General features: G+C 45.0%; 2 protein-coding genes across 2 annotated transcripts; both read right to left on the bottom strand.

Annotated features, from left to right (window-relative positions):
• Nucleotides 1-221: 221 nt before the first annotated feature.
• On the bottom strand, nt 222-1986 carry LOC125521124 (putative F-box/FBD/LRR-repeat protein At5g44950). The gene is made up of 3 exons (XM_048686170.1): nt 898-1986; nt 667-798; nt 222-590 (listed from the first exon to the last, which is right to left on the bottom strand). The coding sequence occupies exons 1-3, from the start codon at nt 1852-1854 to the stop codon at nt 240-242; spliced, it is 1440 nt and encodes a 479-aa protein (XP_048542127.1). The 5' UTR covers nt 1855-1986; the 3' UTR covers nt 222-239.
• A 2316-nt stretch (nt 1987-4302) lies between these two features.
• LOC125522307 (serine/threonine-protein phosphatase PP2A-1 catalytic subunit) lies at nt 4303-10363 on the bottom strand. Its single transcript, XM_048687377.1, has 6 exons — nt 9861-10363; nt 8411-8525; nt 6009-6117; nt 5830-5907; nt 4931-5122; nt 4303-4758 (listed from the first exon to the last, which is right to left on the bottom strand). The coding sequence occupies exons 1-6, from the start codon at nt 10111-10113 to the stop codon at nt 4585-4587; spliced, it is 921 nt and encodes a 306-aa protein (XP_048543334.1). The 5' UTR covers nt 10114-10363; the 3' UTR covers nt 4303-4584.
• Nucleotides 10364-26736: the final 16373 nt, after the last annotated feature.

Here is a 26736-nt window from a genome sequence, read left to right as displayed (position 1 = left end):
AAGAAAGAGAATGGTTTCAAACTTTGCAATCACAGACCTTGCCTAGGCACAATTAGCCGAAAATTTGTCTGCATCCTCTACAGATTCTACATAATTGGTTCAAATACCACAAGGTCCCAGCACACCAGCAACTTCAAAACATCAGGAACAAGAGAACTAATCAAATTTGGATCGAACAAAAAATGTGATAAGCAAGAATAACTCCTCCAAGTACACAGACAGGAAACCCAATATCAACATCAGCATTCAAAGGGGTCAGCTACAGACAAATAGCGCACATGCTTGATGTCCTCAAGTTTGCGGAGACATGTATTTTTTGTGAAAACAAACCGAGCACCTCTGGAAGCCCTGTTCCCAAGCTGAAGCAACCTGCGCTGCCTTTCAATGAGCTCTTCGTCGCAGCAGCCTTGAACCTCAAATCTTAATAACTCTAGCATCTTAGCATTCAGCACAAAGAGCATGGCAAAGTTAACATCTGACAGGGTGCCTCGATAATTTGCCAACACGACTTTCTTGAGACGGATGTCAAGGCATTTGATGTGACTCTGGTGTTTACGACGCCACAAATTCTTTCTCCCCGACGAACATATCTGAAAATGGAAAGACATAAGCTAATGCAAAGAATAGCTTAACAGTTAACACTACAAATCACAAGACAACAGTTACCTGGATATACAACTTCTCCAAGCAGGGAAAGCAACACATGAGATCAAGAACCATATCCACACTGAGAGGAACAACAACGATAGATAAAGTCTTGACGGTGTGTGCCACCACAGGGAACAGAGTAGGAAATCCCTATGAAGAACAGAACATTGCATCAGGCCATATAAAAATGCAGAAAATATGAATTCTGCCTGCTGACAAATGCAGGTTAGACGTGAAGGTGAAAGCTACCTTAAAGCTGAAGCCGTAAGTGTCATCGTAGCGAAGGCGGCCCACGGTCTCCAGGTTGGGCGCTGATATTATCGATATGTCCAAGCCCCTAGTTAAGCCAAGTTGGAGCAACCTTTGGAGACAAGGGGCATCCTCAATAGATATTCCCACTAACTTGCTTCGGTATCCAACACGCACGCCAATGGTTCTAAGGTTTGGGGAGCAGACCCGAATGCAGCTGAAGCCAATGCAGTGGCTAAGAAGCATGGATTCCAGGACAGGGCAGCCGACGATGACGCTCTGCAGAGAACCTTCCGAGATGCCGACCTCTCCAAGCGTGAGCTGCTTGAGCTGGGGGAAGTGAAGCACCTGGATGATGCTGTCAGGGAAGCGGCATTGGCTGAATGTGGCTAGACGGAGGCTGGACGAGAGACGGAAGGTGGACGCTGTCGCCGCCGGCAGTACCGGTCGATAACCGGCGCAGCAGAACTCGAGCTCCTGGAGGTTGCTGAGACCAGCAGACCGGAGCCAGGCATCCACGGTGGCGGCGTGGTGGTAGAGATGGTGCGCGGAGATGCACAATTGGCGGCCGGAGCCAGCGTCGGCGGAGAGGATCTGGGAAATGAGGCGTATCAGAACGTCACCTTCGGCGGGGAGGTCGTAGTAGTCGAGATTGAGAGGAGCGGAGCGCCAGAGGCGGCGCCACCACCGGGAGGCGAGGGTTTGGGTGCGGGCGCCCTCAGCGGTCGGGAGGAGGGAGATGATGTCGCCGAGGACGGCGTCGGGCAGTCCGCTGATGTGGCCGACGCCGTCTTCTGCTCCTCCAGCTCCAGGCGTCGGTGATTCTCGGATGTCGGATTCGGGCGCCTCCATGGCCGCCGCCGCCGGCTCGTGGCTCGAGATTTCCTCCGGTTGGTTGCTTCCGGGCACCTCCGACCTCCTCTTCTTGGGAATAGGAGTCGCCGCCTCCATCTCCATGGCCGGTGGCTGCGCCGCAGCTGCGCAGAGGAGGCTGGCTCACTGGCGCCGCCGCAGTCTCTCGGACATTTTTTTAGAGCAGTTCGTATGGTGAGGGTTTGAGGCTTTGTGAGGGAAGGGCTCCTAGCTTATTTCATTTATGCTTTGAGGGGATCTTTTTTAAGGAGTATCCGGTCTATCATAAAAGTTGATCAGAGGTAGAGAGCATCATCAAACATTATAAAAAATAGCAATCATGTCCATGCGTTGCAATGAAGAAAAAAATTCATGCTCCCGGTCCAATAAGTATGGACCAAAACTGTATGCTTTCGTCCTTTCTCTCCTTGCATTTTTCATATTTGAGGCATCATGCGCCTAAGTTTTGCCTCTGCATCGGGTTTGTGTGCATCCCATCCGCCTCATTGTTGGTGTATCTCAAGTCATTGTTGTGCTTTTGTGTATACAACATATGCTAATCCCGTTTTATCATCTCACTGTTTATTTCCTAAGGTGACTGGTATTAATTGTTTGAGAACGTATATAAACTGATGGCAATCGATTTAACTGGGCAAGATGAGATTATTGACAAAAAAGACGCATCATGTACAGGCCTACGCTAGCATAGCAGGTTTTTCATTCCGTTGGAAGCTGAGACGTACTTGAACTTGCTGGGCCATAAGGCCCAGGCGGACGACTAATTTTTTTAGAAAAAGAAAACAGAAACAACTCACGGGAGGGCATAGGAAACGGAAACAGGAGGAGCTCGATCGCCAGCTCGATCCCGTGCCAAACAAAACTGAAACGACCTGATGGGGCTGATCGCAACGTAAAAGTGAAGGCCCAAGTGGAGGAACGCAGGCCCGACTAAGCCGATACAAACGTTTTTTAATAGCCCATACAAAACTTGGCTCTATAAATTAGTACCACCTCATGTATTTCAAGCAACGTAGGATCAGATGCGGGACGAAACTAAGAATATCACCTTGCTTTAATAGTAGGTATAGATATAGATATAGATATAGATATAAAAATTGCATCGAGGTCTCTAAACCACTGAATGATTATTATTGTCATCAGAACAAGCCGTCGACGTGTTGATCCTCTACCGAAGTCGGGTTGACCTTGTTGACGACAACAGTAAAGTTTCCGTGCACGTGACAGTAGTCATTGAACCCTTAAATCAATCCAAAGAGCCAGACACCAGATCTCGTGAAGGCATACGCACGGCGAGAAATCCTAACCTCAATCCAAAAATGATAGGAATCTACGTCGGAGCTCCATCAACTTCGTCCAAATGGACGAACTCGTTTCGATTGGATCACGAAAAAACAACTGAAAGAAGAAGCGTCGTCATCCGTCCAAATGCCATGCCCGCGAGGAATTGAAAAAATAACTTAAAATACTAGCGAGAGCCAAAGGCACTGGGATTCCCCTCTCGCCATCAGCTGTCAGAGTGACAAGCGGAGGGGAGGAAAATAGACAAGTTCACCCATGGATCTTGGAAGCGAAAAGTTTACATTGGCCAAGAGGAAAGAGAGGAAAGAAAACCACACATGCTAACTCAGGTGTTAAACTTCTGTTCTTTCTTTGTCCGCTTAAGGGGATTGTTTACACTGGTCTGATATCTTACTGCAGGGATATATTTCATAACACGGTTCATCCATCTCTTGTTGAAGCCTCTTTATCATCACGTTCTTAAAAAAAAACCATTCGACACTCAAGCTCGAGGGTCACATGACTGTGGCTGCCTTTTCTTTGTGTTGCAAGAAATTTGTCAACTCATGTGCTAATAGAGCATCACCTGCAATGATTCTACCTGGCACAAGGGCACTTCGGATTTTGTTTTTTATGACCACTAAAGAAAACTACTTAAATATAACTCATAATTTCAATTCTAAAGTTACTAGCCACACATAAGGTGTTGTTGGCAATTGGTAGAATAAACTTGAGTCAATAGGTTTCAAATACAGTTTTATATACCGGACTACAGAGAATTATAGGTCTTTGATCCTTGATCTTCTCTGGGTTTTTTTTTTTTACTTTGTGGATTGTATCGATAGTAGTGTTATTCCAGTAGGGACTTCAATCGGCCTCATCTTTCACCCAACTCCTGCATCGTCGTGCAGCCTTTTAATGGTGTTCCTCCGTTTCTCCCTGACGCAAACTGGTGGAAACAACTTGCACTTAATTCCCCTCCTTTTAACCAATGGGCTCTCCAGAAGGACTCACAGACGTTCCAGTTTTTCTTTGACGGGCAATGCATCTTAATATAGGTGCTGGCATGGTGATCCCAGCGAACTGTTATAAAGAGAACATAACAGGAAATTATGCACAAACATTGGAAAAAAACCCATACACAATTCACACAGACCAAGCAACTTTTGTCACTTGAGGCAGATCCTCCACAGGCCATACCAGACAACACAACATCCCTGAAATAAGGGAACTCTTCTGAAGAAGAGCATGAAATATGTTACGAGACGATTCTATTGCAGCTTCCCTTCTCTGTCTCGGAAATAATACAAAATGGAGATACAAAAAAAATACCAATGCAATGTACTTTTAACATGTCCTATGAGGTCCTGAGAAGCGGCAACCAAAATCTCCAAACAAAAGAATGAGAGGGAGGTACACAACTCAGCTCAAGGAATCCCATTTTCTAAGGACAGAGATCTACAGATCCAGCCAGGCAGTGCTGCGGATGAGAGGAGCACCAGCAGCACAAAGAGTTAAAAAAAGTCAACACCACGATTACAAAAAGTAGTCGGGGGTCTTGCGCGTTGTGTCTGGCTCGATTTGCCGCGGCGCTGGATCGAATTGGAGGAAGTTCTGATCCATGTTCTCCCCAATTTCGAGAATCGCAGCCATGTTACCACACCGGTAACAGTAGTTTGGCGCACTGAAAACTGTGACAACATTCTTCTCCTGCACAGTGATCGACATAAGGCAAATCAGTTATTCAAGTTTCCTGCAAGGATGTTTTCCAGTCTGATGCGCAAATGCCAGAGATGAAGGGAAATTCTATGTGCACGTTCATGTTTAAGGAATTGTGCGAAAATGATTAGGGCCAAAGGAATCTAACACAATGGAAACCAACCTGTGCCCAATTGAACCCTTCCATCACAAGTTGATGGGCCCTTGAAATAAGGCTAAGACCATTTGTATGGTTAAATTGTTGTGCTATATCTTGTCCAAATGTGTAGCCTGCTCCTCTTGGTGAAATTCCCCACCCGCATCGGTCATCAGGATCAGACCACAAAAGATCACACATAGGTCCTTCATGCGGGACCTACAGCCATTTTAGAGAACAGACAAAAAGAAAAGTCAAGAGTATGACCAAAACGCAGAATACAGCACACATATTCTGCAAAAGACAAAAATTCTTGAACCCAAAGGTGCAATGAAGTAAGGTTCATGCAATATTAAGTCGACAATCTATACCAAGTACCAACCATATTGCACGTTTTAATTTTAAAGCCATTTTCCCACTAAAACTGAACTAGCAAGTAAAATTCGTGCAGGACTGGGGAACTGTGCAAACGACATAACTGCAACCAGTTAGAACACTTAGTCGACCTGATCTTGGCAGAAAATATAATTATATATCACGAAAGAACAATTCACTGTAACTTCTTAGACGAATTATCTATATAGTAAACCTCTTCGGGGATACTTGCTGTACATTGACGAGAAATTTACCACATCAGATAAATGCTTCTGAAGAATGCCAGGTGTGCCAATGCACATATGCAAGATAAATGAAATTCAATGGCAAAAAAGGGGGGGCTGCACATGACTTCCTTTGCTCAAGCCCAAGGATCGACTTTGGCCTTCTAAATAAAGATTCAGAATCTACACATTGTTCTGTTCTACTAGAGCTACATTGACCATATCAAAAATGTTTGCTTTGTCTATTGAGTAGTTCAAATCAACAGACTTCATGCATAAAATGATCCATATATTAGGCACCAGCTCAAACAGTAAAATGCAGTGTACCTCTTGTATGCGATCAAGAGAACGAATATTGTCCAATGTATCTAATGATGGAGAGAGACCACCATGGAGGCAAAACACCTGCAAAATAGAAATTTCTTCTTTAACCAGGCGTACATGGGAATGAATTTTATGTCCATAATAACAGAGCAAACCAACAAATTTGTTTGAAAAAAACAAACCTGGTTTTCTATAAGAGCTGTGAGAGGCAAATAATCAAACAAATCTGTGAAGTACTTCCAGACATTTGCATTTCCGTACTTTCGTAAGCATTCATCATAGAAGCCATACCTGTAGCCAAGAACTTGTCAGGAACACCTTCGAACACTATGGATAGGCTTGCATTTCAGAAAGTAGCACAATGCACACCCCAGGCTAAAGTTCAGATCACGATATAACTGTTATGCAGATAAAATGTATTCTTGGAATAACCATTTTCAGACCCAAGCCAGTTATCTCTTCTCTGCACGAAGTAAATCAGCATCAGGTTATGACTTACGTCACCTACTTCAGTATACCAGAGCGAACACAAACCCTACAATACATTAACTGCTAACATCTGAACTCCACATGGACCATTTACCATTGAATGAGATCTGGGAGTCAGCTAGCCACCCTCACAACTGACTTATTTGTCTGTGACGGGTCTACTGAAGAGTCATGGATATGAGCTTCAGGTGCACCTAAATATGTCCATCTCGTCCATCCAAATATCATGTGAGAGTTAACAAGTGTAAACCCAAAATATGGGTTCTACTGGATACTTCCATGACTTATTTTTTTCAAATATAAGAATATAACAGATCAGATAGAAGATGAAAGATTTATATTGTTCCAAAGGAAAGGAATGTAGAAGATTTTTGGATTTTCCTAGCACCTTTTTTATTTTACTGTTCACTGAGATCAGATGAGCTCAAGTGAAGAAATGGACATTCAAGGAATGCATCTTTATTTAGTTATATACTCGTATAACTGCCAGGCTACTGTGTAGCTATGTGCATTTCTTTTTTACCTCGGGATGTGATTGTTGACAGGAACCTTGTTACAGCCACACCATAGAGACAAGTGGATATAATTGAAACAAATATGTATTGTCAAATTTTGATATGGATAATTGGATATTTGATCATTTGATGGATAAGTAATATATTTCAAACAATAGGATGGTGCACAAAAATATAGGATAGAAACTGTGAAGAAACATCTCAGTCAAAATTGTTGCACTGGGTCAAAGCATGTCACGATGTAAAACTATAAAGCCTGAAGACCAATTCATAATGTCAAAAAAATAATGCTAGATATCCACCATTATTTGATTCTAAAAGCGAAAGCAGAGTTACATATATGATATACAGGGGTGGCAAGCCAGGCAGCCTCAACACAATATGGTATAAAGTTACTGCCAAAAACTACGGTTCTACATGCATTGTTGTCCAGTCATGTTATAGCGATATGATGACTAATTAAAAAATTATCAACCTTTGGGTAAAGAGTTTACACTGCTTATGATTACTTCCACATTTTTCTTGTATGTAGCAAATGAGATCTTTTTTTTCTTTTACTACAAATTTATAAGCTGTTTTGTTTCACCTTCATGTTGAAGTCCAAGGGGAATTGAAAGCCAAATTCCAAATCACAATTGATGTGATCTCCGGTCAAGAGCAGCTAGGGGTGAGAGAAGAATTGAAAGCCAAATTCCAAATCACAATTGATGGTTTATACCATTTCGGATGGTCAAATCACAATATATCACCTTCAGACTTTTTCTCATGCACTTCCGAAGGCCGAAGCTTAGAGCTTGGCCAGTGCAGAAAGTCAGGAGCCTGGGTCAAATGCACAATTGTACCTTGGTTTGTACATTTGACTGAAACCATTACACACTGATCCATCGGCTGCACCTCCTCAAGTCATGATATCCCAAACTCTGTCCTACTTCACATCGCAAAATCATGATGCTGCAAATAATCTACAGTGGGTCCATCAGATGTGTCTTGCAGCAATACTTAGTGATCCCAACCCTGACCCACTGTAGCTGCCCCTAGTCAAAACAATACCACAAACACCTAGCCTCCAACACATCAGAAATTCATCATATCACGAAGAAGATTGTGTTGTGCAGCAATCCCACGTAGTAACAGGAGCAAGGTCCGACAGATTTATTTCCACACTTAACGTTTCCTAATTTAATGTCTATGGTCTCATTGATTAAATTAACATATGGCTCGATGTGTGAACAGACCATTTGCCAATAATATTCAAGTATCATGTTATAGGTTTAGATTTTGGACAAGAATCTTCAATAAGTAGCAAGTAACTTAAAAGTAAAGAAGGCAAAAGTCACAAACCAGGAGACACCAAAGTAACATATGTACTAATCTTCTGACAGCAAAAACCTCTCAGTGCCTTTTCTACAACAAAGCATACTCGTGTCTGGAGATAATCCATTTCCAACTCAGCCATTCGAACAGATTTATGGAATAATGCCAATATGCTTTGCAGTAATTACAATTCAGAGAGTACTATGCTGAAGCTAGCAATTGGCAACTGCTGTAAGATTTTTCAGAATCGAGAAATAGGAACTCACACTTGAGTGATTTGTCGGCTCTCGTGATTTCCTCTCAATATTGTGATTCTGTCTCTATAACGAACTTTGAGAGCCACTAATAATGAAACAGTCTCCACTGAATAGTAGCCACGGTCTGCAGCAAATGTCCATAAAAATCAATGCAGTTATAACACAGAACCAAATGAACACGATCCAAAGAAAAATAAATTAATCAAATTATAGATAGAAAGGAAAGAACCCGTCAACTTAGCATAAATAATAGCATTTCTACCGAATGTCTACGAAATGATTATTGTTAATAAAGATACTCATTGAGTGGTGTCTTATTTGTCTGATTCATAGGTGTGCTGCATAAATACATCGGAAGCATGTGCTGTAGACACCATGGTTTTCAAAAGTAAGGGGCGCAACCCCCACAAATAATTACAAGTGGTTATAAATAAGGCAATACGCTAGCGCCCTAGAAATCTTGGGAACAGAGCAAACAGCACATAACAAGACAAAAACAAAAAGGCTGAGAGCTGGGTATACAATACCCACGTCCCATCTGGCTTAAAAGCCCATCATCTAATAGCCCCATCTACTCCTGTGACCTCAAAGCCCATCATCTAATAGCCCCATCTACTCCTGTGACCTAATTGCCACAACCACTCCCTTCTCCCTCACCGCAGCAGCGGAGCCACCCCGCTCCTCCCCATCCTCACATCATCAGACACCATCGCACAACCCTACCTTCTGCCTCGCAAAGCCCTCTCTTCACCCTCACCACAGCAGCACGGGAATGTATTTTACCAGCCCAGTATCAGCGACAAGTGGGCAGCGGCAGAAAATTCTCTGTGGGCCCCATATGCTAGATGGCTAAGGCGAGCAGAACAGCTTACCATCGAAGGGCAATGAAGCAACACCTTAGTCGACGAATGGTTGTCATTCTTACAACGTAATCATGCTGAGATCAGTTCTGAGAATGCTTGCCACGCAGGGAAAAGCATACGCGAATAACGACAAAAAAAAATCCCTGTTTGTCGCTCTACCGGGCAGCCTTTCGCCTTGTTAAATGAGGCAACAAAAGTCCAAAACCATCGCTCCAATTCTCTAAATGCGCCGTTACTACAAGGAACACTTCAAGGATATCCATTCATGCCCATGAAAATCCCTTCATACTCTTCAATAAATTTTGCCTCGGTTGACATATCTAATCCGAAACAGCATCCACCCTATTTAATCAACAGAACAGGACCTAGCATGATGACACAATTCATTCCAGCAATCCATGGAACAACAGTAAGAAAAAATAAAAATCATTAGCGTGAACAATCAATTCGCAGCCCCGCCAGCTCAAACCTTCCAATCCACAGAGACCAGGAGGGGAGGATCTATCGAATTCGTAACCCGCCTAATCCTGGGAATCAGATCGATCGACCTGACCGAATCCTTTGTGCGGACAAGGCCGGGGGCGGCGGGGACCTACCGACGTAGTCGCCCATGAAAAGGTAGTTGGTGTCGGGGGTGTCGCCCCCGATGCGGAAGAGCTCGATGAGGTCGTAGAACTGGCCGTGGATGTCGCCGCAGACGGTGACGGGGCAGCGCACGGGCTGCACGTTCCACTCCTCCATGAGGATCGCCTTGGCCTGCTCGCAGAGCGCCTTGACCTCGGCGTCCGGCAGGAACTTGCAGTCCCGCAGCTGCGAGATCTGCCGGTCCAGATCCGAGTGCGACGGCATCGTCGCTGCGCGCCGCTTCCCTCCCTCACGCGCGCCTACGAGCTAGGGCGCCGCCGGCGAGGAGGGGGCGGGGGGGCGGGGCCGCTGGGCTGCCGACGGGCGGGATCGGGGGAGGAGGGGCGAACGGAGGAGGAGGGCGTGTTCATGCCTCCATTTTTTTTCCGCGTGTTTGCTATTGCAGGGAGGGACGGGGTGGGGGGATTTTTTCGCTGGCTGGCTGGCTGGCTGTGTGTGTGTGTGTTGGTATTTGTTTTGGTTTTGGCTTGGGCTCGGGTGATTTGGTCCTCCTGAGAATGATTTTTATGAGGTGTTTACGGGAGGAAAGCCCCCCGACGCGTACTTTCCAGGTGTAGAGGGACTAGAGAATGGCAGGATGTTCCGTGGAGCGGATGCATGTGGCTCTCCCTCTCGTGTGTGTGTGGCTGGCTTGGTCGTGTGCCTATCTGTACCGCAATTTAGCTAGGTTTTGGTTGGCTTGGCTTTGGCTATGTTAGAATAACTTTATTTTAAGCAGGTTTTGTGTAGCAGTTGCGGTGCTTTTAGTTTAGTTATTAGTACTTGCACGTACAGTGGTGAGCATGGTGTGCGAATTGTGTGTGTGTTCTTAGCCTCAGCGGATACAAGGTGTGGTACATGATCAAACGCACGGCACATTCGCACACGCAGCAACTCACACGCCAGCTATGAGTTCTCGCTGTGACCCGTGGACATATGAGGTGCGTGCGGCGGAGACAATGGAAATACCTCGACTGAGACACCTGAGATGAGATGATCCCATGGATCAAACTTAGGCGGGCTCGTTTTCATGTGTGAATTGCGTTTACTCGGTATATATGTCGTTTTTAAATATTTCATTACGTTTGACGGTCTCATTTATCTGACAAAAAGGGCATATCAAAACATATTCTTTCTAGCGGGGGTAGCAACTATTTTTTTGGGTAGCAAGTCCTAGTTGCATTTAGAAGACTGGGACTTTCAACATATAACCACATATAGAAGATAGTCAGGGCTCATCAAAATTGGTTCGCATGGGTCCAAAAGGGGGGCTAAGGTGGTCAAAGGCATGTTTTTTCTATGTATTATTCTTTTTGGATTTTTCATAAATCAGTGATCTGTGATTGTTGACTAGGCATATATGTTTGACTTTAAAAAATACATAAATTACGCTTTCCTGTGATGCAAGCTTATTGACTGTGCACTTACTTGCAACCTTTTTTATATTTTTTTACATCATATCATCCTCGTGTTGCTAGAAAGAAAGTTATATTTCTTTTACAAAATCCGACTCATAAAAATCGGTCTTACTTTTTCATAGTGGTGTGGATAGGTGCAACCTCCTCCCGCCCAAACTCATACCCATGTAATTTTCTATACCCAATCACTTCAATATCTATGGGCACAAATTGGCACCCATGCTCAGACCCATCAGGTACTCTTGTGCATGATGGGTAGCCAATGGGTGCAATATATAACCCTCGCATGACAAAAGCTGCATTTAAAAATGGGTATATATAAAATTCACGTGATGGCGGGCGAGTAGTCTCGCACCAACACAACTTCCTCCTGCACGTAACCCTTTGGCGCTGGCAAGGGAGTACACACGACAAATTGCTATAACCTAGAGGTCTGGGAGGTAGCGGTGCGGACCAGTGAACGTCTGTTCATGTTGGTAGTCTTAATTCAGCCAAATGGGTATATACCAAAGAGCGGCCAACAATGATGCCCGATGACAGCGAAGGAAGGGAAGGTCTCATGAATAGAAACCACCACTCTCACCTATTACATAACTTTAAACCCCTACCTCCGGTAGCAACTAAGACACCCAATTGCAAAAATAACCCTCTTTATCCCCCTCGAGAATCTTGGCACGAACACTTGTCTTCAACTACATATGGCCTTCCTCATAGCTCGAAACATGATAATGCTAGAGCTAATAGTACACTCCCACCACCACAACCAATACCCAATTCAGTATTAAATATCCAAATTCTCCAACCAATACATTTGCCCTTTGTTGGAAATCACATGAAACTAGCAAGTGTACACTTCCAACTAAATAACATGACTTGTACTAATACCTGCAAGAACAAATGCTGCAAAACAATATCAAGATGGACAGCGGATACATCAATCTTCGTGAGTTTATTTTTCCAACATCAAAGAAGGGGTCATGTCTTGGATGCAGAAGTGTGAACATTACTTTTTCGGTCCACCAAGTTATAGATAGGTACGAGGTAGAACTTTTGGCTTGCACCTCGATGGTGAAGTCCAAAATCGATGGAGGGAAGACCATCAGGTGGTCAAAGTGTTATCAAAGGTACGAGGAATTTGGAAGATTCTCATTAAAAACAGTAAAAGTTGGTGACCCATGAGCCTCCAAAGCGTGTTGACGTAGTTGGCCATTCGATCGCACCGATAACAAGTTTTCTAAGTGGCCTCGCTTTATCTCTTGGGCAGCAGCTCCACAGAACTACATGGGGCATGTTGAAGTTGATCGGCACGGAATTGTGCATCGGGCCAATGCACTCTCTATCCACCAAAGAACGAGTATCGACCCATCGTTTGCTCTGTGTTTGTCCATACTAGCGGCATCGACCCATCGTTCGAGTGTGGTCTTTGCTTTCGTAACTGAAGGCTGAAGCTTCACCCCCCCCCCCCTGCGAGTTGAAACGCCGGTGACACCCTAATCACGGGGATCAAAGCCACCGTCTACTCCTATAATAACAATGATGATTAATTTTGGCTAGCGTTGCATTACTCTCCATTTTCGCCCCATTGTTCATATACTATGGACGCGAACTGCACGGACACTCATCTGTCTGTCGCCTCCACATTGTTGACTCTCTCTCTCTCTCTCTCCCTCTTCCCCCCCCCCCATCATGGCACGAATCTCCCGGCACTTCAACTCCTTCGTGGATGCATCGTCGGGGCTGTCTCCCATCACTATCATATCATCAACCCCTTGGTACTTGCCTCTGCATCATCCACAAGTTACACTGACACACTTGTCTCGAAGAACCTCTCAATGATTCGGGTCTTCTCTACTTCCCCTGCAATTTCTTGCAATAAAAGGTGTCAGCACTGGTTTTTTATTTGCTTGTCGTAGAGCTTGGTTAGGATGATTTAGCTTCACACCACAAAGACGGTGCCCATGGACACCTACCCGTGCTCCTCCTTGCCTCGGTCCAACATCATTGTTGATTCAAGGGGTCATGGTCTGTTAGTTTTTGGAGATTTTCCTTTTAGTTTGGAACTATTGCCCTTTTGATTTGTGAAGTCCGCCTAAGGCATTTTACATTTTGGCGCTTGAAGGGGGCCCGGTGGCTTTCATGTTTTTTGCAATTGTTTGCAGGCTATCTTGTCGATAAATTTACGTTACTATAGAATTCTGCCTTTTTGTTTTGTTGCTTTCTGAGTGCACCATGCAAAACTCAGCAACACTTTTCCTTATTGCATCTCAAAGCGCAGTTGGAGAGTACTAATGTGACTGAGTCAAAAAAATTTTGAAGTATAGGTATGCACTTGTGAGTATTTGTTTTCGTCACGTCTAGGGACCTAGAGGAAATATTGCTTGATGAGATAGTGTATTCTAGAAATTCAAATTAAGTTTGTTTCCTTCATTCATGAAATATTCGGTTTAATTTGTGTCATATTTCATTAATCACTTCCTAGGTCATACTTTATTTGTCCAATTGTTTCAATAACCACTTCCTTGGTCATACTTTATCAAAGTTCTCCAATTGTGATTTGAAACTGTTGTTTCTAATTTTAGCGCATTTGATTGCAAAATCCATGTTGGGGATAATTATTACAACATTGGTTTCAAGGTAACAAGATGAATAAAATATGCCCTAGAGGCAATAATAAAGTTATTATTTATTTCCTTATATCATGATAAATATTTATTATTCATGCTAGAATGGTATTAACCGGAAACATAATACTTGTGTGAATACATAGACAAACAGAGTGTCACTAGTATGCCTCTAATTGACTAGCTCGTTGATCAAAGATGGTTATATTTCCTAGCCATTGAGATGAGTTGTCATTTGATTAACGGGATCACATCATTAGGAGAATGATATGATTGACTTGACCCATTCCGTTAGCTTAGCACTCGATCGTTTAGTATGTTGCTATTGCTTTCTTCATGACTTATACATGTTCCTATGACTATGATATTATGCAACTCCCGTTTACCGGATGAACGCTTTGTGTGCTACCAAACGTCACAACATAACTGGGTGATTACAAAGGTGCTCTACAGGTGTCTCTGAAGGTACTTGTTGGGTTGGCGTATTTCGAGATTAGGATTTGTCACTCCGATTGTCGGAGAGGTATCTCTAGGCCCTCTCGGTAATGCACATCACTTAAGCCTTGCAAGCATTGCAACTAATGAGCTAGTTGCGGGATGATGTATTACAAAACGAGTAAAGAGACTTGCCGGTAATGAGATTGAACTAGGTATTGAGATACCGACGATCGAATCTCGGGCAAGTAACATACCGATGACAAAGGGAACAACGTATGTTGTTATGCGGTCTGACCGATAAAGATCTTCGTAGAATATGTGGGAGCCAATATGAGCATCCAGGTTCCGCTATTGGTTATTGACCGGAGACGTGTCTCGGTCATGTCTACATAGTTCCCAAACCTGTAGGGTCCGCACGCTTAAAGTTTCGATGACGGTTATATTATGAGTTTATGAGTTTTGATGTATCGAAGGTTGTTCGGAGTCCCGGATGTGATCACGGACATGACGAGGAGTCTCGAAATGGTCGAGACATGAAGATTGATATATTGAAAGCCTATATTTGGATATCGGAAGTGTTCCGGGTGAAATCGGGATTTTACCGGAGTACCGGAAGGGTTACCGGAACCCTCCGGGGGTTGATGGGCCATAGTGGGCCTTAGTGGAGAAGAGGACAGGCGGCCAGGGCAAGGGCCGCGCGCCCCTCCCCCCTAGTCTGAATAGGACAAGGAGAGGGGGGCGGCGCCCCCCTTTCCTTCTTCTCCTCCACCTCTTTCCCCCTCTTCCCCTAATCCAACAAGGAAAAGAGAGGGAGTCCTACTCCCGGTGGGAGTAGGACTCCTCCTGGCACGCCCCTCCTGGCCGGCCGCACCTCCCCCTAGCTCCTTTATATAAAGGGGCGGGGGGCACCCTAGAGACACAACAATTGATCATTTGATCTTTTAGCCGTGTGCGGTGCCCCCCTCCACCATAGTCCACCTCGATATATTGTAGCGGTGCTTAGGCGAAGCCCTTAGAACATCATCATCATCACCACGCCGTCGTGCTGATGAAACTCTCCCTCAACACTCGGCTGGATCGGAGTTCAAGGGACGTCATCGGGCTGAACGTGTGCTGAACTCGGTGGTGACGTACGTTCGGTACTTGATCGGTCGGATCGTGAAGACGTACGAGTACATCAACCGCGTTGCGCTAACGCTTCCGCTTTCGGTCTACGAGGGTACGTGGACAACACTCTCCCCTCTCGTTGCTATGCATCACCATGATCTTGTGTGTGCGTAGGAATTTTTTTGAAATTACTACGTTCCCCAACAGTGGCATCCGAGCCTGGTTTTATGCGTAGATGTCATATGCACGAGTAGAACACAAGTGAGTTGTGGGCGATATAAGTCATACTGCTTACCAGCATGTCATACTTTGGTTCGGCGGTATTGTTGGATGAAGCGACCCGGACCGACATTACGCGTACGCTTACGCGAGACTGGTTCTACCGACGTGCTTTGCACACAGGTGGCTGGCGGGTGTCAGTTTCTCCAACTTTAGTTGAACCGAGTGTGGCTACGTCCGGTCCTTTAGAAGGTTAAAACAGCACCAACTTGACAAACTATAGTTGTGGTTTTGATGCATAGGTAAGAACGGTTCTTGCTAAGCCCAGTAGCAGCCACGTAAAACTTGCAACAACAAAGTAGAGGACGTCTAACTTGTTTTCGCAGGGCATGTTGTGATGTGATATGGTCAAGACATGATGCTAAATTTTATTGTATGATATGATCATGTTTTGTAACCGAGTTATCGGCAACTAGCAGGAGCCATATGGTTGTCGCTTTATTGTATGCAATGCAATCGCCCTGTAATGCTTTACTTTATCACTAAGCGGTAGCGATAATCGTAGAAGCATAAGATTGGCGAGACGACAACGATGCTACGATGGAGATCAAGGTGTCGCGCCGGTGACGATGGTGATCATGACGGTGCTTCGGAGATGGAGATCACAAGCACAAGATGATGATGGCCATATCATATCACTTATATTGACTGCACGTGATGTTTATCTTTTATGCATCTTATCTTGCTTTGGTTGACGGTAGCATTATAAGATGATCTCTCACTAAATTTCTAGATAAAAGTGTTCTCCCTGAGCATGCACCGTTGCCAAAGTTCGTCGTGCCCAAACACCACGTGATGATCAGGTATGATAAGCTCTACGTCCATCTACAACGGGTGCAAGCCAGTTTTGCACACGCAGAATACTCAGGTTAAACTTGACGAGCCTAGCATATGCAGATATGGCCTCGGAACATTGAGACCGAAAGGTCGAGCGTGAATCATATAGTAGATATGATCAACATAGTGATGTTCACCAATGAAAGCTACTCCATTTCACGTGATGATCGGTTATGGTTTAGCTGATTTGGATCACGTGATCACTTAGAGGATCAGAGGGATGTCTATCTAAGTGGGAGTTCTTAAGTAATATGATTAATTGAACTTAAATTTATCATGAACTTAGTACCAGATAGTATCTTGCTTATCTATGTTGATTGTAGATAGATGGCCTGTGTTGTTGTTCCGTTGAATTTTAATGCGTTCCTTGAGAAAGTAAAGTTGAAAGATGATGGTAGCAATTACACGGACTGGGTCCGTAACTTGAGGATTATCCTCATTGCTGCACATAAGAGTTACATCCTGGAAGCACCGCTAGGTGTACCACCTGCGCCAGCAACTACGGACATTGTGAATGCCTGGCAGTCACGTGTTGATGACTACTCGATAGTTCAATGTGCCCTGCTTTACGGCTTAGAGCCGGGACTTCAACGACATTTTGAACATCATGGAGCATATGAGATGTTCCAGGAATTGAAGTTAATATTTCAAAAAATGTCCAGATTGAGAGATATGAAGTCTCCAATAAGTTCTACATCTGCAAGACGGAGGAGAATAGTTCTGTCAGTGAGCATATACTCAAGATGTCTGGGTACTGCAATCACTTGATTCAACTGGGAGTTAATCTTCCGGATGTTAGCGTCATTGACAGAATTCTTCAATCACTGCCACCAAGCTACAAAAGCTTCGTGATGAACTATAACATGCAAGGGATGGATAAGACGATTCCCGAGCTCTTTGCAATGCTAAAGGCTGCAGAGGTAGAAATCAAGAAGGAGAATCAAGTGTTGATGGTCAATAAGACCACCAGTTTCAAGAAAAAGGGGCAAAGGGAAGAAGAAGGGGAACTTCAAGAAGAACAGCAAGCAAGTTGCTGCTCAAGAGAAGAAACCCAAGTCTGGACCTAAGCATGAGAGCGAGTGCTTCTACTGCAAGCAGACTGGTCACTGGAAGCGGAACTGCCCCAAGTATTTGGCGGATAAGAAGGATGGCAAGGTGAACAGAGGTATATGTGATATACATGTTATTGATGTGTACCTTACCAGAGCTCTCAGTAGCACCTGGGTATTTGATACTGGTTCTGTTGCTAATATTTGCAACTCGAAATAGGGACTACGGATTAAGCGAACACTGGCCAAGGACGAGGTGACGATGCGCGTGGGAAACGGTTCCAAAGTCGATGTGATCGCCGTCGGCACGCTACCTCTACATCTACCTTCGGGATTAGTATTAGACCTAAATAATTGTTATTTGGTGCCATCGTTGAGCATGAACATTATATCTGGATCTTGTTTGATGCGAGACGGTTATTCATTTAAATCAGAGAATAATGATTGTTCTATTTATATGAGTAATATCTTTTATGGTCATGCACCCTTGAAGAGTGGTCTATTTTTGATGAATCTCGATAGTAGTGATACACATATTCATAATGTTGAAGCCAAATGATGCAGAGTTGATAATGATAGTGCAACTTATTTGTGGCACTGCCATTTAGGTCATATCGGTGTAAAGCGCATGAAGAAACTCCATACTGACGGACTTTTGGAACCACTTGATTATGAATCACTTGGTACTTGCGAACCATGCCTCATGGGCAAGATGACTAAAACGTCGTTCTCCGGTACTATAGAGAGAGCAACAGATTTGTTGGAAATCATACATACAGATGTATGTGGTCCGATGAATATTGAGGCTCGTGGCGGATATCGTTATTTTCTCACCTTCATAGATGATTTGAGAAGATATGGGTATATCTACTTAATGAAACATAAGTCTGAGACATTTGAAAAGTTCAAAGAATTTCAGAGTGAAGTTGAAAATCATCGTAACAAGAAAATAAAGTTTGATCAGATCGTGGAGGAGAGTATTTGAGTTACAAGTTTGGTCTAAATTTGAAACAATGCGGAATAGTTTCGCAACTCACGCCACCTGGAACACCACAACGTAATGGTGTGTCCGAACGTCATAATCGTACTTTACTAGATATGGTGCGATCTATGATGTCTCTTACTGATTTACCGCTATCGTTTTGGGGTAATGCTTTAGATACGGCTGCATTCATGTTAAATAGGGCACCATCGAAATCCGTTGAGACGACGCCTTATGAAGTGTGGTTTGGCAAGAAACCAAAGTTGTCGTTTCTTAAAGTTTGGGGCTGCGATGCTTATGTGAAAAAGCTTCAACCTGATAAGCTTGAACCCAAATCGGAGAAATGTGTCTTCATAGGATACCCAAAGGAGACTATTGGGTACACCTTCTATCACAGATCCGAAGGAAAGACATTCGTTGCTAAGAATGGATCCTTTCTAGAGAAGGAGTTTCTCTCGAAAGAAGTGAGTGGGAGGAAAGTAGAACTTGATGAGGTAACTGTACCTGCTCCCTTATTGGAAAGTAGTTCATCACAGAAACCAGCTCCTATGACGCCTACACCAATTAGTGAGGAAGTTAATGATGATGATCATGGAACTTCACATCAAGTTGTTACTGAACCTCGTAGATCAACCAGAGTAAGATCTGCACCAGAGTGGTACGGTAATCCTGTTTTGGAGGTTATGTTACTAGACCATGACGAACCTACGAACTATGAAGAAGTGATGGTGAGCCCAGATTCCGCAAAATGGCTTGAGGCCATGAAATCTGAGATGGGATCCATGTATGAGAACAAAGTGTGGACTTTGGTTGACTTGCCCGTTGATCGGCAAGCCATTGAGAATCAATGGATCTCCAAGAAGAAGACTGACGCTGACGGTAATGTTACTATTAGGGAACGTAGTAATTTCAAAAAAATTCCTACGCACCCGCAGGATCATGTTGATGCATAGCAACGAGAGGGGAGAGTCTTGTCTACATACCCTCGTAGACCGTTCGTGGAAGCGTTATATCAACGCGGTTGATGTAGTCATACGTCTTCACGATCCAACCGATCCAAGTACCGAAAGCACGGCACCTCCGATGTGACGCCCCCGATTCAATCGTACACTAATCATACACGCAAACGTGTACGATCAAGATCAGGGACTCACGGGAAGATATCACAACACAACTCTACAAATAAAATAAGTCATACAAGCATCATATTACAAGCCAGGGGCCTCGAGGGCTCGAATACAAGAGCTCGATCATAGACGAGTCAGCGGAAGCAACAATATCTGAGTACAGACATAAGTTAAACAAGTTTGCCTTAAGAAGGCTAGCACAAACTGGGATACAGATCGAAAGAGGCGCAGACCTCCTGCCTGGGATCCTCCTAACTACTCCTGGTCGTCGTCAGCGGGCATCACGTAGTAGTAGGCACCTCCGGTGTAGTAGGGGTCGTCGTCGACGGTGGCGTCTGGCTCCTGGGCTCCAACATCTGGTTGCGACAACCAGGAAGAAGGAAAGGGGGAAAGGAGGGAGAAAGCAACCGTGAGTACTCATCCAAAGTACTCGCAAGCAAGGAGCTACACTACATATGTATGCATTGGTATCGACTGGAATAAGGCTATTATATGTGGACTGGACTGCAGAAAGCCAGAATAAGAGGGGGATAGCTAGTCCTTTCGAAGACTACGCTCCTGGCAGCCTCCGTCTTGCAGCATGTAGAAGAGAGTAGACTGAAGACCTCCAAGTAGCATCGCATAGCATAACCCTAACCGATGATCCTCCCCTCATCGCCCTGTGAGAGAGCAATCACCGGTTGTATCTGGCACTTGGAAGGGTGTGTTTTATTAAGTATCCAGTTCTAGTTGTCATAAGGTCAAGGTACAACTTCAAGTCGTCCTGTTACCGAAGATCACGGCTATTCGAATAGATTAACTTCCCTGCAGGGGTGCACCACATACCCCAACACGCTCGATCCCATTTGGCCGGACACACTTTCCTGGGTCATGCCCGGCCTCGGAAGATCAACACGTCGCAGCCCCACCTAGACCAACAGAGAGGTCAGCACGCCGGTCTAAACCTAAGCGCCCAGGGGTCTGGGCCCATCGCCCTTAGCACACCTGCACGTTGCGTACGCGGCCGGAAGCAGAACTAGCCCCCTTAATACAAGAGCAGGCTTACGTTCCAATCCGGCGCGCGCCACTCAGTCGCTGACGTCACGAAGGCTTCGGCTGATACCACGACGCCGGGATACCCATAACTACTCCCGCGTAGATGGTTAGTGCGTATAGACCAAATGGCCAAACTCAGATCAAATACCCAGATCTCGTTAAGCGTGTTAAGTATCCGCGAACGTCGACCAGGGCCAGGCCCACCTCTCTCCTAGGTGGTCGGAACCTGCCCTGCCGCTCCGCCTCAAAGATCCACTCGCGGGTGCTCCTCAAGCCGACCCGTCTTTAGTCACCACATGTATCATGTATAAAGTATATAGTATATACCCGTGATCAACTCCCGAGAGATCACGGCCCGATAGTATAGCATGGCAGACGGACAAGGATGTAGGGCCACTGATGAAAAACTAGCATCCTATACTAAGCATTAGGATTGCAGGTAAGGTAACAACAGTAGTAGCAAGGACAGGCTATGCATCAGTATAGGATTAACGGGAAGCAGTAACATGCTACACTACTCTAATGCAAGCAGTATAGAGAAGAGTAGGCGATATCTGGTGATCAAAGGGGGGGCTTGCCTGGTTGCTCTGGCAAGAGAGAGGGGTCGTCAACTCCGTAGTCGTACTGGGTAGCAGCGGCGTCGGTCTCGGTGTCTATCAGAGAAGAGGGGGGAGAAACAATAAATATTTAATCAAGCATATGCATAGTGATGCATGACATGACAAGTAACGGTGCTAGGGGTGCCCTAATGTGGTATGAGGTGATACCGGTGAAGGGAGAAAACATCCGGGAAAGAATCCCCGGTGTTTCGCGTTTTTGGGCAGAGGAGGCGGAGGGGGAAAGTTGCAAGTTCGATAGGTTAGGGATGCGTGGCGGACGAACGGGCTGTGTATCCGGGTTCGTCTCGTCGTTCTGAGCAACTTTCATGTACAAAGTTTTTTAATCCGAGCTACGGTTTATTTTATATTAGTTTTAAAAGATTTAAATCATTTTTAGGATTAACAGAATTAATTAAATCAAAAGGCATTTATGACGTCATCATGACATCAGCGTGATGCAAGTGGTCAAAGTTGACCGTTGACCAGTCAACTAATGGGTGGGTCCCGCATGTCATAGGCTGTTATCTAATTGACAATAGTTAGTTTTATCAGCAGGTTAATTAGGTTTAATTAACTAGATTAATTAAGTTAATTAATTACTTAATTAATTAATTAATTATTATTATTATTATTATTATTATTATTTTCATTTATATTATTTTTTTTTGAAAATGTTCTGGGCGTGGGGCCCATCTGTCATAGGCCCCAGGGGCCTTAACGGGCGCTGGGCACGCGGGTTCGGGCGCTACGGGCATGGGGCATCGCCCGAACAGAGAGCCGAGCAGGGCTAGCCCCGGGCGCGGGTGCGCGGCCAGGCGACCGAGCGAGGCCAGTCGGGCGGGGCTAGCGGCAGGGAGGCGACGGCGAGCAGCGGTGGAGGCAGGGCGGCGCGACGGTAGCAGGAGATGGGCGCAGCCCGGCGTGTGTTGGCGGCTGCAGAGAAGTGCGAGGGAACGGCGGGCGCGGGTGGGCGTGATGGCTGCGGGAGGAGGCGGCCGAAGCGGGCGAGGGAAGCACATCGCAGGCGCGAGCTGGGCGGTGTTGGGCGCGAGCGGGGCCGCGCGCGTGCACCACGAGGAGGCCGGGGCGCGGTCGGCGCGCGGTGGACAGCACCGGCGACAGAGAACGAGGGGAGAGAGGGAGGACGGGGCTCACCGAACCCTGTAGTTGAGCAAAGCCGGCTCGAGGAGGAGTCGGGGCTGGCGCGACGGGGCGGAGGAGTTCCTGGCGACGAGTAGCGACGGCAGGGTGGTCCTGCGACGGTGAGGCCTTCGGGCGGCAGCACGACATCGACGGGGTTCGGGGCGAGCGACGGGGTGACGACGAGGTGGCCGTGGCGGAGGCGTTCCGCGCGGCGTCGAGGCGGCGGGGAAGGTCGACGGGGTCGCGATGGGCGTGTGGGGCGACGGGGTCACCGGGATCAGGGGGCGAGCGCCCCGATCCAGATCGGGTCCTCGGGTGGGGGGGAGAGTGCGAGGGGATCGTGCGGGTGGGGGAGGAGTGGACCGAGAGGGGTGGAGTGGGGGTATCGGTGGGTTAGGGTTTCGAGGACCGGGGGTTATGGGTGCGGTTGGGCCAGCCCGTTCGGGCGGCGGAGGCCAGCTGGGCCACTTGGCCCAGCGGGGGGGGGGGCTTGCTCTTTGTTTTTTTTGTTAGTTTAGTTTTTTTCTATTTTGTATTTTCTTTTCTTTTATTTATTTACTTTTCTGTTTTAAATCATTTTAAATTATTTAGGCCTTTTATAAAAATGTGTTTACTACACCATATTTATCTATGTAATATTTAGTACAAACCGAACATTTTTATTTTAATGTTTGAAAACTTTTATTATTTATCAAACTTTGAATTTGATTTTTGGACCGGTTTTGATCTAACGATAGATTAGCAGCAGTAACCGTGGTGACGTGGCATCATTAGCAGAGGTTCACTGTAGCTTAATTATCCGGGCGTCACATCCGAGTTCTGCACACGTTCGACTCGGTGACGTCCTCGCCTTCTCGGTCCAGCAAGAGGGGAAAAGTAGTAGATGAGTTCCGGCAGCACGACGACGTGGTGACGGTGTTGGTGAAGAACAATCTCCGCAGGGCTTCGCCTAAGCACTACGAAAACTATGACGGAGGATAAACTAGAGGGGACGAGGTTGCCGGCACACGGCTTGGTGTTTCTTGATGTGTCTTGGGTGCTAGCCCTGCCCCTCTATTTATATGTTGAGCCTTGGGGTCGAAACTTGGAGTAAAAGCCTCCACAAAGTCGGTTTCACCCGAAAGGCAAGAGTCCTTCTCGGACTCCAGGGCCAGACGCCAGGGTTCCCGGCGTCTGGCCCCAGACACCAGGGACCCTGGCGTCTGCTCCTGGACTCCACAAAACTTCCTTTTGTGCTTTCCTAAAACCTCGTGGGCTTTCCCCTCTGGCCCAGATAAAGTGTTCTCGTGCCCAAACATTTCAGGAAACATCCGGAACCCCTTCCGGTGATTTCCGGAACCCTTCCGGAGATCAAACACTACTATCTACATATCAATCTTTACTTCCGGACCATTCCTGAGTTCCTCATCATATCCGTGATCTCATCCGAAACTCCGAACAACATTCGGTCACCAACATACATAACTCATAGTACTATATCATCAACGAACGTTAAGCGTGCGGACCCTACGGGTTTGAGAACTATGTAGACATGACCGAGACACCTCTCTGGTCAATAACCAATAGCGGGACCTGAATGCCCATATTGGCTCCTACATATTCTACGAAGATCTTTATCGGTCAGACCGCATAAAAACATACGTTGTTTCCTTTGTCATCGGTATTTTACTTGCCCGAGATTTGATCGTCGGTATCTCAATACCTAGTTCAATCTCGTTACCGGCAAGTCTCTTTACTCGTTCCATAATACATCATCCCACAACTAACTCATTAGTTGCAATGCTTGCAAGGCTTAAGTGATGTGCATTACGGAGAGGACCTAGAGATACCTCTCCGACAATCGGAGTGACAAATCCTAATCTCGAAATACGCCAACCCAACAAGTACCTTGGAGACACCTGTAGAGCACCTTTATAATCACCCAGTTACGTTGTGACGTTTGGTGGCACACAAAGTGTTCCTCCGATAAACGGGAGTTGCATAATCTCATAGTCATAGGAACATGTATAAGTCATGAAGAAAGCAATAACAACATACTAAACGATAAAGTGTTATGCTAACGGAATGGGTCAATTCAATCACATCATTCTCCTAATGATGTGATCCCGTTAATCAAATGACAACTCATGTCTATTGTTAGGAAACTTAAGCATCTTTGATCAACGAGCTAGTCAAGTAGAGGCATACTAGTGACACTCTGTTTGTCTATGTATTCACACATGTATTATGTTTCCGGTTAATACAATTCTAGCATGAACAATAAACATTTATCATGATATAAGGAAATAAATAATAACTTTATTATTGCCTCTAGGGCATATTTCCTTCAGTCTCCCACTTGCACTAGAGTCAATAATCTAGATCACATCACCATGTGATTTAGCATCAATAGTTCACATCTTTATGTGGTTAACACCCATAGTTCACATCGACATGTGACCAAAACCCAAAGGGTTTACTAGAGTCAGTAATCTAGTTCACATCGCTATGTGATTAACACCCAAAGAGTACTAAGGTGTGATCATGTTTTGCTTGTGAGATAATTTTAGTCAACGGGTCTGTCACATTCAGATCCGTAAGTATTTTGCAAAGTTCTATGTCTACAAAGCTCTGCATGGAGCTACTCTAGCTAATAGCTCCCACTTTCAATATGTATCTAGATCGAGACTTAGAGTCATCCAGATCGATGCCAAAGCTTGCATCGACATAACTCTTTACGACGAACTCTTTTATCACCTCCATAATCGAGAAATATTTCCTTAGTCCTCTAAGGATAATTTTGACCGTTGTCCAGTGATCTACTCCTAGATCACTATTGTACTCCCTTGCCAGAAAGATGCTAAGGTATACAATAGGACTGGTAAACATCATAGCATACTTTATAGAACCTATGACTGAGGCACAGGGAATGACTTATCATTCCCTTTCTATTTTCTGCTGTGGTCGGGTTTTGAGTCTTTACTCAACTTCACACCTGGCAACACAGGCAAGAACTCCTTCTTTGACTGTTCCATTTTGAACTACTTCAAAAATCTTGTCAAGGTATGTACTCATTGAAATAACTTATCAAGCATCTTGATCTATCTCTATAGATCTTGATGCTCAATGTGTAAGCAGCTTCATCGAGGTCTTTCTTTGAAAAACTCCTTTCAAACACTCCTTTTTGCTTTGCAGAATAATTCTACATTATCTCCGATCAACAATATGTCATTCACATATACTTATCAGAAATGTTGTAGTGCTCCCACTCACTTTCCTGTAAATACAGGCTCAAGTCTGTATAAAACTATATGCTTTGATCAACTTATCAAAGCGTATATTCCAACTCCGAGATGCTTGCACCAGTCCATATATGGATCGCTGGAGCTTGCATATTTTGTTAGCACCTTTAGGATTGACAAAACGTTCTGGTTGCATCATATACGACTCTACTTAAATAAATCCATTAAGGAATGCAGTTTTGTTTATCCATTTGCCAGATTTCATAAAATGCGGCAATTGCTAACATGATTCGGACAGACTTAAGCATAGATACGAGTGAGAAACTCTCATCGTAGTCAACACCTTGAACTTGTCGAAAAACCTTTTGCGACAATTCTAGCTTTGTAGATAGTAACACTACTATCAGCATTCGTCTTCCTCTTGAAGATCCATTTATTCTTAATGACTCACCGATCATCGGGCAAGTCAATCAAAGTCCATACTTTGTTCTTATACATGGATCCAATCTCAGATTTCATGGCCTCAAGCCATTTCGCGGAATCTAGGCTCATCATCGTTTCCTCATAGTTTGTAGGTTCGTCATGGTCAATTAACATGACCTCCAGAATAGGATTACCGTACCACTCTAGTGCGGATCTTACTCTAGTTGACCTACGAGGTTCGGTAGTAACTTGATCTGAAGTTACATGATCACCATCGTTAGCTTCCTCACTAATTGATGTAGGAGTCATAAAAACAGATTTCTGTGATGATCTACTTTCCAATAAGGGAGCAGATACAGCTACCTCATCAAGTTCTACTTTCCTCCCACTCACTTCTTTCGAGAGAAACTACTTCTCTAGAAAGGATCCATTCTCAGCAACGAATGTCTTGCCTTAGGATATGTGATAGAAGGTGTACCCAACTGTCTCCTTTGGGTATCCTATGAAGACACATTTCTCCGATTTGGGTTTGAACTTATCAAGATGAAACTTTTTCTTATAAGCATCGT

Source organism: Triticum urartu, chromosome 7 (assembly GCF_003073215.2).
Source record: "Triticum urartu cultivar G1812 chromosome 7, Tu2.1, whole genome shotgun sequence".
NCBI lineage: Eukaryota > Viridiplantae > Streptophyta > Magnoliopsida > Poales > Poaceae > Triticum > Triticum urartu.
The sequence above is the reverse complement of the archived record's forward strand: the minus strand, read 5'-3'. Positions and strand labels throughout refer to the sequence as shown.

Bases quoted from the DNA above. Each gene is read 5' to 3' on its own strand.
- LOC125521124 (XM_048686170.1), bottom strand. From the start codon at position 1,854: ATGGAGATGGAGGCGGCGACTCCTATTCCCAAGAAGAGGAGGTCGGAG. The intron at 799-897 runs GTAGCTTTCACC...TGTTCTTCATAG, and splicing joins CTTACGGCTTCAGCTTTAAG to GGATTTCCTACTCTGTTCCC. The intron at 591-666 runs GTAACTGTTGTC...TTCCATTTTCAG, and splicing joins TGGAGAAGTTGTATATCCAG to ATATGTTCGTCGGGGAGAAA.
- LOC125522307 (XM_048687377.1), bottom strand. From the start codon at position 10,113: ATGCCGTCGCACTCGGATCTGGACCGGCAGATCTCGCAGCTGCGGGAC. The intron at 8,526-9,860 runs GTAGGTCCCCGC...CATTTGCTGCAG, and splicing joins TTTCATGGGCGACTACGTCG to ACCGTGGCTACTATTCAGTG. The intron at 6,118-8,410 runs GTGAGTTCCTAT...TCTTGGCTACAG, and splicing joins AGCCGACAAATCACTCAAGT to GTATGGCTTCTATGATGAAT.